Genomic DNA, 18747 nt, shown 5'->3' with positions numbered 1-18747 from the left:
TTAAATGATATATAGAAGAGCATTATTGCTTAAAAAACTTCATTGTGGGTGACAGGGAGCTGGTTGAAGCAGCTGCTGCAGCGTCTTCATTTTCCTAGTTGGTAACTAAATTTGTTCAGTATGAACAGGGATGGTTGATCACCAATTTTTTAAAAGTTGTCGGTCGATTAATTGGTCTATCTCCAGTTAAATGTCTCCCCAGACTGGTTGCAAAGATTACTTTGATTAGCAAACAGTCAACGATTGGGCTAATTTTGGTTTACCCTTAAAATAAACCAGAATTACCTGCAACTATCTGTCCACTAATCGTCAGAGGTCCAAGTCGTGGAGACAAGAGAACGCAGCTCCATCCAGCGGAACATGGAACCCTATTGAAACCGTTCCGTATTATTATTTCCTATTTTTATGTTTCTTATGTAAATAAAAGTCATACTGCAGCCCAAACCACAAAGATCTTTCAGATTATATTTACATGGGGGTAACTAGGTCTTGTGTATGCCGCTCACAAAAATAATCAGATATGTCCACCTATAGGGGGCGCTATAACTGGGGTTTTTGCATTTTGTCAAGTGACTTCTATACCGTAAGTCACACAATTTAAGACCTTAAATCTGGTTTTGCTGAACTGTCCCTGCTTACGAGTGAGAGTGTGAATAGTTGTTTGTCTCTTTGAGGCCCTGTGATGGACGTGCATCCTGTCCAGGGTGTCCCCCGCCTCTCGTACAATGACAGCTGGAGACGGGCACCAGCTTCCCAAGAGCCAGAACGGAGAAGAAGGTAAAGAAAAGGAATGGATGGATATTGTGTCAGGTGGCTCTAAAACTGCATCCACTACATATTTTATGAATGCATTTTTGAACTTGGGGAGAATAATGTGGAATAACTTAAGAACTTTAAGATACAAATACACCCCAAATACACTTTCACTGAATCTGTCATTCTCAGAGGTAACACTTTCTCTGACACTGAACAAAGGAAAATAACTGGCTTATATCTGTGTGGTAAACTAACCTTCAAACTCTATAAGGACCTCGGGGACACAAAAAGTGCTTTGACAGGTCCTTGGATGACTGGGGGTGGGGGAATACTGGGGGCTTTGGACCCCGATGATAACTATTTATGTTCCGCTCAGTGGTTTCATGTTTACAGTGTCCCTGCTCGGTTGATCTGATTCGTCACAAGAGCTTTGACCGCCTCTCGTTTCTGCACGTTCCATGATTTATTATGTTATGAATTCTCTGTTCCCCTGCATTAAGAGTCTCACTGATTGACACCCGCTGTAATCCAAACTACTGTAACGCTCATGACCGCCGCTGCTCAAGTTGCAGTCACTCAAAGTGCAGCCACGTCCTGAATCCATCCTGCTGCTAGAAGATTACCTGCCGGCTGTCCCTCTGAGAGGAAGAAGAGGACGAGGCGCTCTTGTGAACCGGTGTGGAGGTCTTGTTGACGGGCGTGGAGCCCTTCTCCTCGGAGCTTATGGTGCGGCCCTGGGGGCCTCGCTGGTATGGATGGTGGTAAGACATGGTGGGCACCAGTCAGCTCCGTGGACCTCCCTCAGCACTGCGCCCCGCAGATCAGGGACATCCTCTGTCTTACTGCCTGCTGTGCATCTGAAACACAAAAAGTCAGGAAGTCACTCTATTTCCCCCGCTTATCTTTCCTCACTGCGTCAAGACAGAGACGAGCATCTGGGCCTCTCCAAGGCTTTCAGAACGATCCTTCCTCTAATTCAGTCTGCTAATCTGACTAACGGATGCTGACTTGCGACACCCCAAGCTAGTCTTTGAAGCATGGGGGTTTTAAGTTCCTCCTCGTTATTTGCACGAAAGTGAGTAAAGCTTTTCATCATGTTTGCTGAGATCAGTGCCACTCTGGATTTCTCAGCATGCAGAGGTTTGAGCGTCACAGAATAGTATCAGAATCAAAATAAACATTTCACAGAAGCATCTAACTGCGTTTTCTGATTTCAGTCAATGTTAAAAAACATTCATTTTGGCTACAGTTAGGATCCTGGTGTTTTTGAACGTCTAAAATCCCTATAAACCCAAACACGTTTGCTGTTATATAACATAATATTAAGACCTAAGTAATATTTTTGTGTCCATCAATAGAAAAGGTGAATGCCCGTTTCAGCTGTAGCCCATATGAAATCATAGGTTGTAACTTTTATGCAAGCTTACAAAGAAAAAGTACAATATCTATTTAACAACACATTTAATCTAAATTATTACATAATCACCTGATTGTGCTTGTGTTGCATAATCATTGTATTCACCTGTATCAAAACAGCTTAATGAAACCAGGAGAAATGTCTTTTTTCCAACCATGTTTCCAGGTTGTTGTTTTATTATTATTATTATCATTGGTTTCATCACAAAGTTCTGCATCTTCTTTTCTTTTTCATTCAAAGTCCAAGCAGAACAGCTTCAATGTTGTGAGTAATGACATAAATACATCACAACTAAAGTTTTTTTGAGGCCTCAAACCTTTTAAAACAACACATTTTTCACATTATTGTACTTATTGGCAATATTTGTTTTGACGTAGATCTCTTGGAGGTCCATAGAGGATTTTATTGTTGGGGCAATAGTGCGTGATTTAGTTGTTGCTTTATTAACTTTTCAGATTAGCAGGAAGTGGATTTCGTTCCATCTTCAGCAAAAGGCAAATGTTTGCTTGCACTTTGGGTTCTACAATCTAATTATGCCCAGCCCTACTTAAAGCAATGCTCTGAAACTTATAAAGTGCCACAACAAACGCCACAATTTAATTGGCAATCTCAATTATCTGCGTGCACCTAATTTTCAATTAACATTTAAATGATTACCCTAATTACAAAGAGGAAAAGTTACCCAATGACAACCTCCACTGCACAACATTTAGATTATCCAAACAGACGTTTTGTTGAATAAATGCTTAAAGATCCAGCTGATATATTCAACCAAACCTATATGAGAGTGCATCAGCTCTATTGCATCGGAGCAACCGACTTTTAGACGTATACCCAAAGCTCCCCGACGACTAACATTCATTAAGTTTAACCTTTAAAACCTGCGAGGGAAAATGTAAAGCCATAGCACTATGATTTAAGTTGAAAATGCCTGGTTAAACATAGGCTCAGGAAGCAGCAGGGATCGCTGGTTTTCGTCATTAGTCATGACACACGCTGACATCCATAATCTGACCTGCAGCGCTGCTGTGCTCGCTGCAGCACAATAACAGCATCTATCGATTGTGGGATAGAAAACAAGCAAATAAGCAAACTCTGTTGAGTGAGACAGTAAGAGAAACATTATGGTCATTTATCATGGATTTGTTTTATTTTTTATGGAAATAAACACTTCAGCACTAATTTAGCTTTCGTTTTTTTATAATTTTATATTCCAAACCTATGAGCCACATCAAATTTCCAGACATTAAAATCTACCAAGAAGGCACGTTGACTGATATAAATATCCTCATTAGAAATGTGTTCTGCAACACATAACTCCAGACGTTTTCTGAAGGAATGCTACAGAAACGGTGGTCTTGCATGCAGACGACAGTGTTTCATCGTAATCTGTGCTCACACAGAGGACAGACAGTGTGCGCAGCTCCAGAGCACTTTGTGGTTTTTAACTGCAGGATGTTTCAGTTGGGCTCTCCCATGTGTCAGGAAACTCCCATGTTCACCGAGCAGCTCTGAGCACCACGGCAGTGAGCACGCTCTCAAGCAGCCGTGCAGCATTCTCACACACTATAATCTATAATTCAGATCCTTGGACAACGTCATCATCCCTGCCCTGCCTCGTCTTAAGCCAACCAGGATGTAAGCTACTGTAAGACGAGGCACTGAGTCCAGTCGGTGTGTTCTGCTCGGCCTGTTTAGAAAAATCAACCATGCTTGAACTGATGAGGAGAAATTACATTTCTGCAAAAATACAGCGTGATGGCTGAGTGCTGAGGAAGCTAAAATTGAGTCGTTAGAGCTAAACGAAACAAAACTAAAAGCTAAAAGTAGCATAAGAAGATGAAAAGAGAGGCAGCATGCCGAAGCTGGTTTACTATCTGTAAGATGTTTTAAAATAACACCAGAAGACAAACAAGTTTTATAAAAAACAACAACAATATTTTATGTTTAGAGCTTGCCATCAGTAACATATAAAAAGAGGTTTTTCATCTAAGTACCTGCTGCCACTTTAACAGGAGACGTATTTAAGTCCAGCTTACTGAGAGGCCTAAAATTTATCTAGCAGGTTGACAAACGTAAAAAAAATTAATTACTACGATTATCTGTAATTGGCCACGCAGGTAGTTACAATAAAATGATTTAACAGTCTGACATCTAACAGCAGATCAACTAATTTTTGATTTTGTTTAAAAAAAAGAACAAAAACAAAAACATTGTCCTGTGAGATGGTGCAGTTTTATGTTTTGAAGCGTGCAAAATAACAAATGAGAAGTAAAAGAAATGGTAAAAATGTTAAGGTTCTACAGATATTTTTGTTGTTGTTGGGTTTCATTTGCACAAATAAACTTGTCCAATGAGCTAGATGATATTATGATAAATTTCCAGTATCAGAGAGAGAGAAACTTGATGTTGTGGCAGTTTTTTTACTGTAAGCATTTTGTTATTAACACACACACACAAACACAGAGTCAAATATTCAATTTAACTAGGAAAAACCATTTGTATGCTATTATTCATTGCTTTTATAGAGAAACTGGAATCAAAATCTGAGCTTTGCAAAACTGAGAAATCAAAACTGGTCAGGAAAACTGACTGACAGCTCACTTCATGGCTAAAACTGGGAACTCTGTTTTCAATAATTACACAAAATAATATCAGTAATTATTTGGAAAACTGTCCAATTAATTTAAGTCCATATTATGTCGTTCTGCATCATATATTTATATATATCAATAATTCAGAGGCTCTGCTGTGTGAATCAATAGTCCCAAGGACAAGAAAATAAAAACGCCAGCGTGATAAATTCGGGCGGTCTGTTCCGCCCTCACGTCTTGACGGACAGCAGGGCTGCTCCATACAAAGCCAGTTCTCATGCTGGGGAACGTTCGGTCAGCGCTCGATTAGTCATGAGCTTACTGTTCTAAATCCAGACACCGTGAATATCATCTTCTAAGCAGGAACGCCCGGCGGGCGACAAGTGCAAACTATAAAGAATCTGCAGGAACGCTTCAACGAAGGCTGAAACAGCTGAAATGACAAACTAGACATTTTCTGCAAGACTGCAAAGTGAATGCTGAGTGCTTCACTGTCATCTGCTGAAGGAATTACGAACTAAATTGTTAAAGTTGAAAAAAGCGGAACAGAAGCTGAACTCAGCAAAACTGTAGCTGGAAGCTAAAATTCAGTACATTTCTGTAGCGACGATATTTTTTTAAATAAATCAAAGTGTATACAAATCAAAAAGCAGAAAGTCATAGCACATAAATGTTGTAATAAACTGTATGAAAGGTTAAAATAACACAAAGTATGCAGAAGTTGTATTACTGAATGTATGTGACATGCATGTCCTCGAGGAATGCTGGGTTTGAATTATTTTAAATTATTTTGAATAAGGAAATAAGTTTTAAACGAGCAAAGCTTTGCAGTTTTCTTCTTGGACTTCCATTTCTTTCTTCATTTTTAACATTTCCGCTCGTTCTGCGTGACGCTGACACTTTCTGTATTTAGTGGTATCGCACGCTGCTTCGCTAATCGATCATGTTTATTTTGTGCGATGATGAACGAGCATCTGCTCGCTACATGAAACATTTCCCACGTGGGCCAATATCGAGCGAACCGAAGTAAACAGAGTGGAGACCTTGATGAAAACGAAACGTACACTCTTTCATGCGCATCAGAAAAAAGGTCCGTGTGTCTGAGACAAAAGCCACGCTCCGTAAGTTGCACCTTCAAATTACGATGCCTCTGTTTCTCCGGGGGAAATTTTTCTGTATTACGTCACACCACTTTACTGCTTACACTCGTTTTCTGAGAGCTTTGTTTAGGATGCAAATTATCTTCTGTGGCTATTAAGATTGGAGATGAAGCAACGTTTATACAACAACATAAGGGTGGGGATTTGTCTGATCACATGACGTAATATTAAAATAAAACAGCTGCTAAAATAATCCCTTTAATCATCACACCAGCAGATTTTCTACCACCTGACAAAAACATTCAATTAATATACGATTAATCCTAAATTAGCTCTATAATAAATGTGTTGTTGCATAAAAGAGAGCAGGAGGAATAATAAAGTTAAATTGTTGTTAGCGCCTCTCTATCTGTAATTTCACCCATATGTTAGTGTTATAATTCCCATTGAGAGAGTATAGGGGAGTGTTATGGTTTAAAAAATGAGTGATATTGGAAAAAAAATTAAAAGACGGGAAGGTGGAGACTTCCAAATCCCACTCCCATCGTGGGTTAGAGGGAAGCGATTTGCTCTGATGGATGGGGCCCAGTTGGAAAGGGAAAAAGGAAATAAAATAAAATCTGCAGGGTACAGCCCTTTATGCTGGGATGAAACATTGTTTTCCTTGATGCCTTCAGTCACCAGATGTAAACCTGCTGGGAGACGTTCAGCCGATTTGTCAAGCAGCACTTTTCCTACGATCAAAATAAGGGATTTCTGTTTCACAGAGTAATGCTAATATCCCAAACTTGCAGAATAAATGTCAAGCTGCTCAGAAGGTGGGACTGAACGTCCTACTCAGACACTTTGTGCGGCCTTTCCTTTAACTTGTTAAGCATCTGTTCGCACCATGTTCCAGTGTTTTACAGAACACAGTTTGTAGTTTTAATCATCACTGTTTGAGAAAACCTTAGAAATCTGGCCTTTTAGCAGCTTGACAAAAGTGGTCAGGGTTGTTTTCTTTGTGTTCAGACAATAAATGTGTTCAGAATACACATACAGTAAACACAAATTAATGGGAGTATGTGAAAAATCTACTTCCACATGTGCACAAATACTAAGATTACAATTTATTAAATTGTGATCCTCTATGTTTGTAATGTACTTCTCTCTTCAATGAATGAATTGTTAAAAAAATGCATATACTGTATTTTTTCTCACCCCAAACTGAACTGACTGATTATAGTAACAAAACAAGTTCAATTTGTCTTATTTTATGCTCTCAATTTGGAGAGGGAAAGTTTCTCCCAAAAGGTGACGATGAAAAACTCTCTAACCTTTGTGGATTTTTGTTTATTTACATTCTTAGCAGTGACAGCAAGCAACTATGAAGCCACAAAATGAATAAACTAAACATTTTACGACTCAAAGTTATATGATCAGGGATCAATAAAACACCAGTCTAGAGGCCCTTAAAACAAGCTGAGTAAACAGCTGTAAAGACCAAGCATAAACTCTTTAACAGTATTAATTTATGGCTCTTATCTCGTCTGCAGAAGCAGATTTTTTTTTACATAAATCAATGGGTACGTCATTTCCTTTTTTGTATGTTACGGTTTGACCTCGATAAGGATAAGGAACTGTTATCTCAGACTGGTAGCAGCAACCATTACTGATTAGAGATGGATCAATTAATCAACTAGTGACCAGAAATGGTTTGAAGATTTTAGGTTTGACTGGCTGGACTGATACAATCACTCAAAAATCTTTTTTTTTTCTTGTACATGAACACAACATTGCTAACTGGCTAATTAGCCCCATCAATGGCCCGTCTTTACAGCGAGAGTGAAAGAAACTCAAAGTTAGCTTTTGGGTGTTTCAAATGAGGAAGCACAAGAGGTGTAAAAAAGACTTAAAGAGAAATGTGAATTTTATATCTGGATCTATCTGTTGCTAAGTTCAGGCTTCAACTTTTATGGTTTGTCGTGCAAAAACAGAAGATAAGGTTCAGGAGTAGTTCATAAAACAATACTGTAATCTTTGTCAAGTGTGTTTTATTTGCACAAATACCTCCGTCCAATTACCTAAAAGATCAATATTTGTAGATATTCAGCGACAAACAGAAAAGGCTCTATACTCTGGTGCTTAAAAGAACAAAAAAGCATTATTTTGTATGTTATTAATTGTAGTTCTTTAAAAGGAATTGCCTAAAGCCTGGTCTAAGCTTCACAAAAATCAGAAATAGGAACTGGCCAAGAAAACTGTCTTTATCACTGATGTCTAAACAGACTTAAGCTGTCTACTAAAACTGTGTGGACATGTTTGTTAAATGGTAAAGTTAAGGAGTCTGGCATATTAGTATTTGTACTTTTGAAGCACAAAACCCAAGGACAGGACATGGAGGCGATTTTCATGCTAGAAACAAAAATGCAGATACATTAATAATGAATAAATGAACAAAATTAAAATAATGACCAAAGAAACTGACTTGAGGAGGGTGGCAGTCCAAACGCTGTTAACCTGAAGCAAGAACAATCTGCTCCCCTGAAATATATTTAGACAAGATTCAACATTTGTGTGTGCTCTGCGCTCTGAACCCTGACGGCGCGGCAGACTGAGAATCGTGAAAACTCTCCTTCAGGGATCAATAGAGAATCAAAAATAAATAAGCGACTATTATCCGTTTTGACAAGGGGTCAAGCCAAGAAGAGCAGGGAGAGCTGTGTAGAGACAGCCATAAAGGACGTCTGTAATCCCACCACATCTCTGTGCTCCGCTCTGTGAGATCTCACTGGGGCGAAAAACTCACATGCCCCCACGCTTCAAACGCTTCGAAAATCCAACGCTTCGCAAACCGGCGGCGGCCAGAAAGAAGTCGGAACGCCCCGCTTCATTGTCGCACCTTTCACGGCCTGCTGAAAGCGACAGACGGTGACAGCATTGCTCATTACGAACATGTAATGGGATAGAGCGCGGTGGTAACAGGACAGTTGTGTTTGTGTTTTCACCACATGCGAGGAACTCAAGCTCCCAGTATTGACCACCACTCCAAACTGGAGCAACTTTGCAGATCTGTTGCATAATTAAAGTGGGCCAACAAAAGCAGCCCTGCGACCTCATATTATATTACAGGGTCTTACAGAACAAGGGTTCTCTGGATTTACAACTAACTAATAATGCTAATCAATTGATTTGGCCCTTTTACCTCTGTGTGTAATATCAGGCTAAATGGACGCAGATCTCCTGTGACATTTGTAAGCAGTCAGTAGCTCATCTCTTTAGAGGCTTTTCATTTTTTTTTTTTTCCTCAAACACCAACTGGACAGAGCCAGTTTGTCCCACGCTGCACACATTACATCATCGAGGTAGAGCGGAGCATCACAGTGCAATACTTTGAAGGTAATGCCTCACTTAAGGAAGTCGAGAACTACCAAGTTGTTGCACTCAAAACAAGTAAAGCGTTTATATTCTGAGTGGTGCCGAAAGGCATGTTCGAAGAAACCCTTAATGCTACTTTTGGTGTTGGAATTAAAATCAGGTTTCAGTGGCAGGGTGACAAATTCGAGGAAAAATGAACTTGTACAGTTTTAGCTGCTGTTGAGACGATGCAAGGCAGGCTCTAATGCTACCAGACACGAGTTCTGCACATTTCCCCCACATTTTATGCTTTAGCGATGGCGGTGGAGAGCGTCGTCGAACATCTCTGCTCATGCTTGTGCAGCAGGGTTGAGATCTGGAGACTGTAAAGGCCACAGCATGTGACTCAAGTAATTTTCTTACTCATCAAACCATTCAGTGATCCCCTTCCTCCTTGGTCACTATGAAAGGAGGCTTTGTCCTACTGGAAAATACCACCCCCACATTATGCTCTAATAAGTGCTGGTTAAAGATGATCATTGAAAAAGCTTTCACTGATTTGCAGCAAACAAGTGCGGACAAAAAAAAGCAACTAATTCGGCTAATAATAGATAGAAGCAACAGATTTGGGAATTAAGGCTGCTTAAAAGACCTGGCAGTAACGTTGAATAATACAGTGACGACACAGTTAGTGACAAACCCCTCATTGTCTTCACTTCTCTTTTTCAGTTCTGTCTTCATGACAGAACATGTGTTTTAGCACCTCAGCCACCATCGTCTAAATGGGCTGTGAGCATTTAGAGCAGTGAGGGTCCACGTGTTTGCCAAATATATCACCGAGTTGTTGCAGTGCATGCAAAGCTTGATCTTCAGGTGACATTAAATGTGCAATACATTGTGCTGCCCGACTGGTAATTATAAAAAAAAACATTTAATGTAAATTAAAGTGGTGACATTCCTTAAAGGAATGCATATCACCCGCTGCCTTTCCATGCAAGACTTTTCATCTAAAATCACCTTGTGCTGAGGCGGGACAAACTTCTAGTCGTTTTGGTCGAGCCTTGCACAGTAAATGACGTCACGCTTGATCTCAGGCGGTACTGCGAGACCCTGCAAGATGTGTCCATCCGTCCGGTGGATCGTAAGATATTTTGCTAACAGACAAACGGGGCTGACCGAAATGGCAAAGGTCGAAACACGGACGTCACGCTCAGTGCGCGTGTCAGCTGCTGCCACACCGGATTTGAGCTTAATATCCAGGAAGCTGGCTGAGTTACACCCATATCTGTGTTTGCTATGGTTGCTTAGCTGTGGCGGCCATCTTGAACGGAGCTGACTCCAAAAAGGGATGAATCTGTGACAGCTTCGTTAAACTCAACTGAGTGGTTAAAAGAGACATTTTGCTAACGCCGCAGACAATCGAATAACATTATCACCTTCTGCGACAACATACAGAGGGGACGTGTGAGATATCAAACTATAAACCATGCATTAGTCTGGTTTTTGCATTAATTCATTAGGGAACTACAAAGATATCTGAATGGCATGAGAACACCCTCGGCAGTTTTCAGGTAGGGCAATCCGATGTTTAAGAAAATCCATGATTACTGCTGATCAAATTAGCATCTGTTTAAAGGGCATGTCAATTACAAACTACAGCTTCCTGGGTTTTTGCCTTTGCTGTTCTTTAAATTTATGGATCAGGACTAAATGACTGCAAAGTCACTGACTGACCTTCAGTTTAAAAAAAAGAAGGGGGGCTGGATGAGTAATGATGTGTGGGCCAATCCTGTGTGTGACAGGAGTTGCCTAACTTTTCAATTAGTTATCGCCCTAACACTAGCAGAACGAGTGAAGTGTACTGGAAGAAGGGGGGGAGATCATGATCTTAACTAATTCCCTAATGTGGGACAAGTGACTCAGTGGGAATCAGTAGCCATACAAGGCTCGGTTTAAAAAGAAAACAGCCTGTCAGTGGCGCATTACATCACCAAAGTCAAGAGTTGAACGCTTGGCTGTTTGTTTAGGATGCAAAGTGGTGGATCTTCCATCGGGGTAATGTCAGAGGGATGCTGGAATGCTGGGATGCTGAGGGGGCTCGGTGAGTTCACATCCCTGTGTCGGACAAACAGCACGAGGAGAACTAAAACGGAGGCTGAGTGGTCATGTCTGACTGGTCCTCGGTGATTCAGACGGGATGCAAATACAAAAAATAAATAAATAAATAAAAAGGACGGCTAAATAAAGCTCACCTCCGCAGCCTAATTCACTGTCACAAAGAGGTCGTTTTCTCCACACGGTAATCAGAAACATAACACCGCCTGGCTTACCACAGATGCGGAGCGGCGATCATGTCTTTCCCGGTTCTTGGCGCAGAAAACAACTGAGGGGGTTTTCCTTTTTACTGGCCAGAGACCCCCCACCACCACCCCCACACACCCCCCAGCTCCTCAGAGGCGAGCGGCTTCCAGAAGGGTCCACATGGGCTTTGATTCGTTCAGCTCCTCGAAAACATTGTGAGGAGAAAGAAAAAAATAAAACAAACAAAACAAAACAAAAAAACAAGAAAAAAGTGCTGTGTTCGCCTGTTTCCTTGAATGCGGGCTGTGATGCTCGGCTCAGCTCGGCTCGGCTCGGCTCGGCTCTGCTCTGCTCAGCTGCACCCCGGACGCTCCTCCCTGCAGCAAGAAGACGAAGATGGGCTCAAAGAGGGAAGGAAAGCCCGGGATGGATCAGACACGGGCCGACAGACAGAGGGGGGGTCACAAAACACGGGCTGGATCCACCTGATGACCGGATCTGACGACACAGGGGCCCCTGACAACATTTACTCAGGGGCCAGAACTTCGATGCACAGATGATCACTAATATACTCCTATACTTTTATTTTTTTAATAACAATTTGGGGTTTGATTTGGCCCGAGTCACTGTCCAGGAGAGTTCAAATGTGCGTCACAAATGTGTTGCAGATTATTATTAATTTGGCGCCAAATTAAAAGTTGGTTGATCATTTTCCCCATGGAATCACTGGAAAGCGTGGTTATTTCCTCTTAAATGGGGCCACTTTGGTGAGGCAAACACATGTGTGGGTTAAGCAGCAGAGCTAAGTATGTGCGTTGCACACGTGAAAAAGTTGCCAAATCTTCTCTGCCAGTGACAAACAGCTTTTTCTTCTTCTTGATTTTTATTGGCGGTCGGCAAAAAAACAAAACAAAACCGGTGCATTACCACCACCAGCTGATATAGAGTGTGGGTCAAAATGTCAATTGGCTACATTATCTTGTTTATGGGCTGTCCAGGACCATGTTCTACTTGTATATTAATCATTTTTGTTTTTGTCAAACAGCTTGTTCTGTTATTGACTCTTATTTTGAGCTTCTGATACTCCAGGTGCACCAGTGAGCAACCAGAGGCAATCTCATATCCCCACAGCCGGGGACCGAAGTCCATCCTCTCAGGTGACACAGAGCGGGGTTTATCTGAGACTACCTCCTCCAGAATCTGGGAGTGGAGATGCCAGACTGGCCTGCCTGGAGTCCTGACATTGACCTCGTTGAGCACCTGTGGGATCTCACACCGCTGTTTGCTTCACAGTGAGCAACACAACCACGTTGGCTGACTCGCGACAAATGCTGGTTGAGACGTGGATGCCATTCCAAGCTGGTCAGCTGCCTAAAGAGGAGGAGCCAAGCTGCTGAGGCTGTGTATGGTTGTTCCACATGCTGCTGAGGCCCCTGTTAAATGAAGAAATTATTAAACTGCCAATATGTCTTGTTTCTTATAACTTCAATCATCCAATCCAAAAAACGGCACCAAACAAGAGTAAGCAGGCTTTCCAACGGTTTAAGATTTATTATTGGGTAGCATTGTTACAACAAAGAAACAATCAACCGAACACAAATTTCCTCACTTTTTGTGTAATTTTCAAAAAGGCTGTCAGTAGGACTCGGTTTCATTTAACCCTCACATAAATTGGTAAAATAAAACATCAACTTCTTGATTGAGCTGGCCTGTTTTTATCATCTTTGGTGTTTTGTGGGTTGCTTTAAAATAAGAAATATAAAACATCTTGAACACTGTGGCATTTTAATTTTTCTTTTTTTGTCCACATTGTTTTCATCCTTCAGTAAATTGTGGGTGATTGAATCTACCTGAACTCACTCCTCCCAACGCCCCTCAACCTTCACCTTGTCAACCACCCCACATATCTTGTCCGGCTTTGGCCCGCGCACCACCACTTGATGATCCCTCAATGCAGCACATAATGAGCTAAAATGTGGTCAGGATGAAACAGCACAACTTAAATGATTTATATAAACTAAATGGGCTTTATAGTTTCTGTGCTCCTCAGACAAGTTAGAGTCCAATAATACCTGAATATCACGTCATTATTATTTTATTTTATTCTTTAATTTTATAACTTTCCGGTTTCCTTGTGGTTGTTTCTGCCTGTTGGAAGGTCTCTTGTGCCTCACCGTGTTGGCAGCCTAAAAGTAATTTATCAATGGAAGAAGGAAATGTGACTTTGCGCAGGTTGACATTGAGGTGGGCGGACGATGACACGTCAGCTGACTCGTGACGTCGCAGCTTGAGTAACCTTTAAGAAAAGGAAGCACGTTTTTTTTTTTTTTTTTTTTTTTACAACGCAGGCGACAAAATAAAAGAGCCGGCAGGAGGGCGACACCCGGGTCCGAGTCACCTTAATCTGTCTGAGGAACCACTACACATAAAAAAACAAGGTAAGAGGAGGTTTGGTGAAGAGTCCGGCCTGTTGGCTTCCAGGGCGGGTTTCGACTAAAAGTGAGATTTGGATCTGGATTTGTCACTTCCTGCCTCCTACAACGTGGCCTACAACCGGTGTGAGCCCGTTTCCGGACATTTCACTTACTTTTTCACCCAGGGGGCTGAATTTAATTTAATAATTTATTTAGTTTTACACACACATGCATTGTTGTAGCGACTTCTGGTGACGCCTCGAGTGTGTGTCATGTTTCTCAGTTTAACCTAAGATACTGCACGTTAAACTCTATTTTTAATTCTTTTTATGTGGATCTTTACTATCATGAGCTGATTAAATAACCTTTACGACCCCTGTTCTTGTTTCAAATCTGGAGCACAGCTTTAGCACTTTTTCAACATTTTGTAACAAAGTAAGTTGTGTAACCTGTAAAAGATCGCCCCCTAGTGGTAGTTTGGTTTATTAAAAAGGTACAAATGTTAGGTACAGTATGTTTCTGCCTGTGTGTCTTTTAGTAAAATGTCCCATGAACCAGTGGGTGGATTTTATTGAAACTTTCAGGAGATAATTACTGGATGTCTCTCTGTAACTGATTAACTTTTGGAGCGAACACCATTAAAATGTCTGCCACAGCTGATAGTTCTTATCAGACACAAAACTGGCTCTAACTCAGTTTTACAGATATTGAGCTAGAATTTGGTGTGGTGATAGCCGAGAGTCGTTCACAAAACGTAGTCTGAGCATATGTAGTGTTAAATTGAGCGTAGGCCTTTAACTATTTTTGTTTTCTCTTTTGTTTATTTGAAGCTATGTCAGGAGACGCAGAAAAAGGCAAGAAGGTGTTTGTCCAGAAGTGTGCCCAGTGTCACACTGTGGAAAACGGTGGCAAGCACAAGACTGGACCCAACCTCTGGGGCCTCTTCGGACGTCAGACAGGCCAGGCAGCTGGCTACTCCTACACAGACGCCAACAAAACCAAAGGTAACTCTTACACCTTCTGTACATGCTGCATTATTATAACAGATCAGTCGCCTGAGATCTACAGAAACATTCTGCTTCGTTGTGATTCCAGGCATCATCTGGAACGAGGAGACCCTAATGATCTATCTTGAGAACCCGAAGAAGTACATTCCAGGCACAAAGATGATCTTCGCTGGGATCAAGAAGAAGAACGAGCGCACTGACCTTATCGCGTACCTTAAAGCTTCCACTTCATAAGCAACTCTTCTTCTGTACATCTTTTCTCAGTTTAGGGACCAACCTCTCAGGAGACCAAGACTAATAATAATAATAATTATTATTATGATTATTTTTTTTAGTCAAGACAGCAGGAACCAGTTTAGGTGATGTTTGCCAAAGTGCTACAGTTGTAAAGCTGTATATTTAATTTTGATATCAGTTGTTCACTGTTAAGTAAACATCCTCTGGTTTTAATAATAGTCCTTTTCTAATATAAAATTATTAGTCTGTTTACTGTGGATTAGGGATGTATGGAATGATTTGTGGTGTTGTTTTTGTTCTTTTCTTTGTCTTGTTTATTTCAAAAAGGACAACGCCTTTTCTGATTTGACAGTACCTCAGCTGTCCTGACCTTTTTTTTTCCAATTTATTAAGTTGAATAAAGTTGACACTAAACTGTGTTTATTTCTTAACACCTTTTTGTAATGATATATTTTGAGAAGACACCATGTGTTAGACTGTGATGTCCTGTTTAGGAGACTTGCAGTCTTATGTTTTTTGCAGCAGGATTAGACTAAAAGTGGAATTTTAAATCAAGTTATACTGATATTACTGTCATAGCAAAATCATGGCACATTCTTCAGAGGAACAAAATGAAACTAAACGTATCAGTTGTCATTATGCTTTTGTTTAATTAACTCATTGGTGATTTTTCACTACCTCAACCATAAATACTTTGGCTCAGGAATCTCTGCTTCTGTCATTCGGAGGGTCATGTAGTAAAAGGTTTGGGAATCGCTGTCCGGAAGTAAATTTTCGTCCTCACATTTGCTGAATTAGCGGTTCAACTTTTGGAGTATCGCGCCCCTTGTGTTCACATGGCGCAACTGCACCCCGTTTCATTTATAACACATAGGAATTTGATTTTCTGACACGCTCGCTCTGTCAATAAACGTCGCTGTTACATAACTTAATGAAATAGAGCACTGCAGCTGTAGAATGTGCTAAAGTTTGGGCTTTGTTCTGAATGAGGCGCAGCGTTCGTCCCGAAAACACTTCATTCACGCGCGGATTTCTTTCGAACCAGTAACCCATTCTGCTTATAAGGAATTCAGATTTAATCCGGCTATGTGTGATGTGTGGTTTGCTGCAGCGGAGGTGATATAAAGAACTGGGAGACGTCCTCTTGTTTCCCTTCGCGCACGCAGCCCGGAACGTGCCGAAAAGATGAAGGGTATCTCCTCTCATCGCGGTCCTTGAAGCTCATCACAGAGTCCCTGTAAAGGAGGGCAACTGGTTCAAATGACCAGAGGGCTGAGCGCTGAAGCTCCAGTCAGTGTGACGAAGTCCCAGCATCAGCCAACCACAGCCCGCGTCATTTGCACAAGAGGACACACGCGATGGCGATGCGCGGTGCTGCTGGCTCTCTGGGTGAGATTCCCGGTGCCTCCGACGCTCCAAATAGCCTCTCTTTTGCGTCTGCGTTACTTTTTTCTTCTTCTTCTTTTATGTCGGGTCCGCTTTAATTATCTGAAATGAGGAGAGCGCGCTGCGGAGCTGCTGTGGAGGAAGATGCTGGTGCGCAAAAGGAGAGTCTCCATCCCTCTCCTCGCGGAGAAGAAGCTGGATCTGTAGCTCCAGAGGTGTTTTTCCCTCTGGAAGTTGTGGCATCTGCGTGATTTTCTACTTTTTCCTTTTTGGTTTAGTTGTTTTTGCCCGCCCTCAGTAAATCCTCATAGATGAGATTTCTCTGCGCCACTTCAAGGTTCACTCAGGACCACCTGGAGCTCAGACATGGCAGTGGCGAATATGCTGTTCTCTGACGTAGAAAGTTTCCTGGACTCGCATCCCGAGTTGTTCGAGGACTACCTGAACAGAAAGGGCAACTATAGCATGGTGGAGAAATGGCTCAAGAACCACCAGGCGAGCAAGGCGGCCGCAGCAGCAGCAGGTCCGGCGGCCGCGGCGGCTGTAGCAGCTGCTGCTGCTGCTACTCCCATCAAGCCCAGGGAGGAGAAGAGCCCCGCGTGCAAGGACAGCTGGGCGAGCAAATGCGACGGGCTGCAGCGGAGAGCCTCTCAGAAGGAGCTGCGCAAAACTTTCGCCCGCTCCAAGGCCATCAACGTGAACAGGACATACGACGAGCACGTGAACTCCAGGGCGCAGGAGCCGCTGACCAGCATGAGGCGGAGGGCTCTGCTGAGGAAAGCCAGCTCCCTGCCCCCGACCACTGCGCACATCCTGAGCGCGCTGCTGGAGTCCAGAGTCAACATCCCCCAGTACCCATCCACGGCCGTGGATTTCAAATATTACCTCAAGGCGCACAACGAGAGGGAGTTCTTCCTCGAGCTCGTCAAAGACATCTCCAACGACCTGGACCTGACGAGCCTCAGCTACAAAATCCTCGTGTTTGTCTGCATCATGGTGGACGCGGACCGGTGCTCCCTGTTTTTGGTGGAGGGCACCGGCAACAAGCAGACGCTGGTGTCCAAGTTCTTTGACGTGCACGCGGGGACCACGGTGCTGCCCTCCATGAACTCGGACGAGGTCCAGGTGCCGTGGGGCAAAGGGATCATTGGATACGTGGCGGAGCACGGGGAGACGGTGAACATCCCTGACGCCTATCAGGTGCCTGCTCCTCACTGTGCGCACCATGTGCTCAGAGCCGGCTTCATCCCTCACAGCTGACTGATGACAGGTCAAACTGTGCCACAGTTAACACACAACACAAGCTTGGATCAAACCAGGGTTGCGGGGGTGGGGTGGGGTGGGGGGTGTATATTAGCATATTCCTCGCAGTGACATACAGATGCAAATAAGATGTGTTGTTACAAGAATAGCCTGTGTTGTTAATCGCAAACGTATCTTATATAATGAAAGACATAATGCAGACCAACACCCCTGTAGATGAGGTGATTTTGTNTATATATATATATATATATATATATATATATATATATATATATATATAAATAAACTTATTTAAGTTCCCTTTCCAGCTGCAAAGACAAAATGAGGGTGGCTGCTTTTTTTTCTTTTACAAGCAAGTGCCTGTGTTTGATGATTACTTAGTTTTCCTTTTTGTTTCATTTTGTGATCTGGTTGCAGGACCGCCGGTTCAGCGACGAAATAGACAAGCTGACAGGGTACAAAACCAAGTCCCTCCTGTGCATGCCCATACGCAACAGCGACGGCGAGATCATTGGGGTCGCTCAGGCCATCAACAAGACTTCGAGTGGAGAGCTCTTCACCGAAGATGATGAGAAGGTAATTTCATCACTACAGTCGATAACACAACAAACAGCCACCCCACTGCCAGCTTGGCGAGTTTGAAACAGATCAAGATATATGTATATATAAGATAAATATGTGGCAGTCAGTTATGGCTGTGAATATTTAATCAATGCTCAAGTAGGAAGAAGATGCAACCACAGCTGCTACAACCAGCTCACTGTAGACCGCAGTTTAGTTTTTAAAAGCGAGAATACTTTTCTGTCTAATATTTTTAGGTGTATAAGTTCATCTAAGGGTTGTTTAATAGACATTTCTTTAAATTGACCAAATATTAAAGTGAATATTGGCCAAAAACAAAAAAAAATGGTTGTAAATCAGCCTTCAACTGCCTGA

General features: G+C 42.1%; 3 protein-coding genes across 3 annotated transcripts in view; 2 read left to right on the top strand and 1 right to left on the bottom strand.

Moving 5' to 3' along the window:
- osbpl6 (oxysterol binding protein-like 6) overlaps window positions 1-11901 on the bottom strand; it is a 39119-nt gene extending 27218 nt beyond the window's left edge. The window contains exons 1-2 of the mRNA XM_017422744.3: window positions 11534-11901; window positions 1380-1613 (exon numbers count right to left, since the gene is read on the bottom strand). Coding sequence (XP_017278233.1) covers window positions 1380-1526 — 147 coding nt within the window. The 5' untranslated portion in view covers window positions 1527-1613; window positions 11534-11901. The remainder of the gene's footprint in view (window positions 1-1379; window positions 1614-11533) is intronic.
- Window positions 11902-13800: 1899 nt separating this feature from the next.
- Window positions 13801-15581, top strand: LOC108239729 (cytochrome c-b). The gene is made up of 3 exons (XM_017422635.3): window positions 13801-13942; window positions 14749-14922; window positions 15014-15581. The coding sequence occupies exons 2-3, from the start codon at window positions 14751-14753 to the stop codon at window positions 15157-15159; spliced, it is 318 nt and encodes a 105-aa protein (XP_017278124.1). The 5' UTR covers window positions 13801-13942; window positions 14749-14750; the 3' UTR covers window positions 15160-15581.
- A 151-nt stretch (window positions 15582-15732) lies between these two features.
- Window positions 15733-18747, top strand: part of pde11a (phosphodiesterase 11a) — a 40119-nt gene continuing 37104 nt past the window's right edge. Inside the window, exons 1-2 of the mRNA XM_017422754.3 lie at window positions 15733-17748; window positions 18229-18387. Coding sequence (XP_017278243.1) covers window positions 16915-17748; window positions 18229-18387 — 993 coding nt within the window. The 5' untranslated portion in view covers window positions 15733-16914. The remainder of the gene's footprint in view (window positions 17749-18228; window positions 18388-18747) is intronic.

This window comes from Kryptolebias marmoratus, linkage group LG6 (assembly GCF_001649575.2).
Source record: "Kryptolebias marmoratus isolate JLee-2015 linkage group LG6, ASM164957v2, whole genome shotgun sequence".
NCBI lineage: Eukaryota > Metazoa > Chordata > Actinopteri > Cyprinodontiformes > Rivulidae > Kryptolebias > Kryptolebias marmoratus.
The sequence above is the reverse complement of the archived record's forward strand: the minus strand, read 5'-3'. Positions and strand labels throughout refer to the sequence as shown.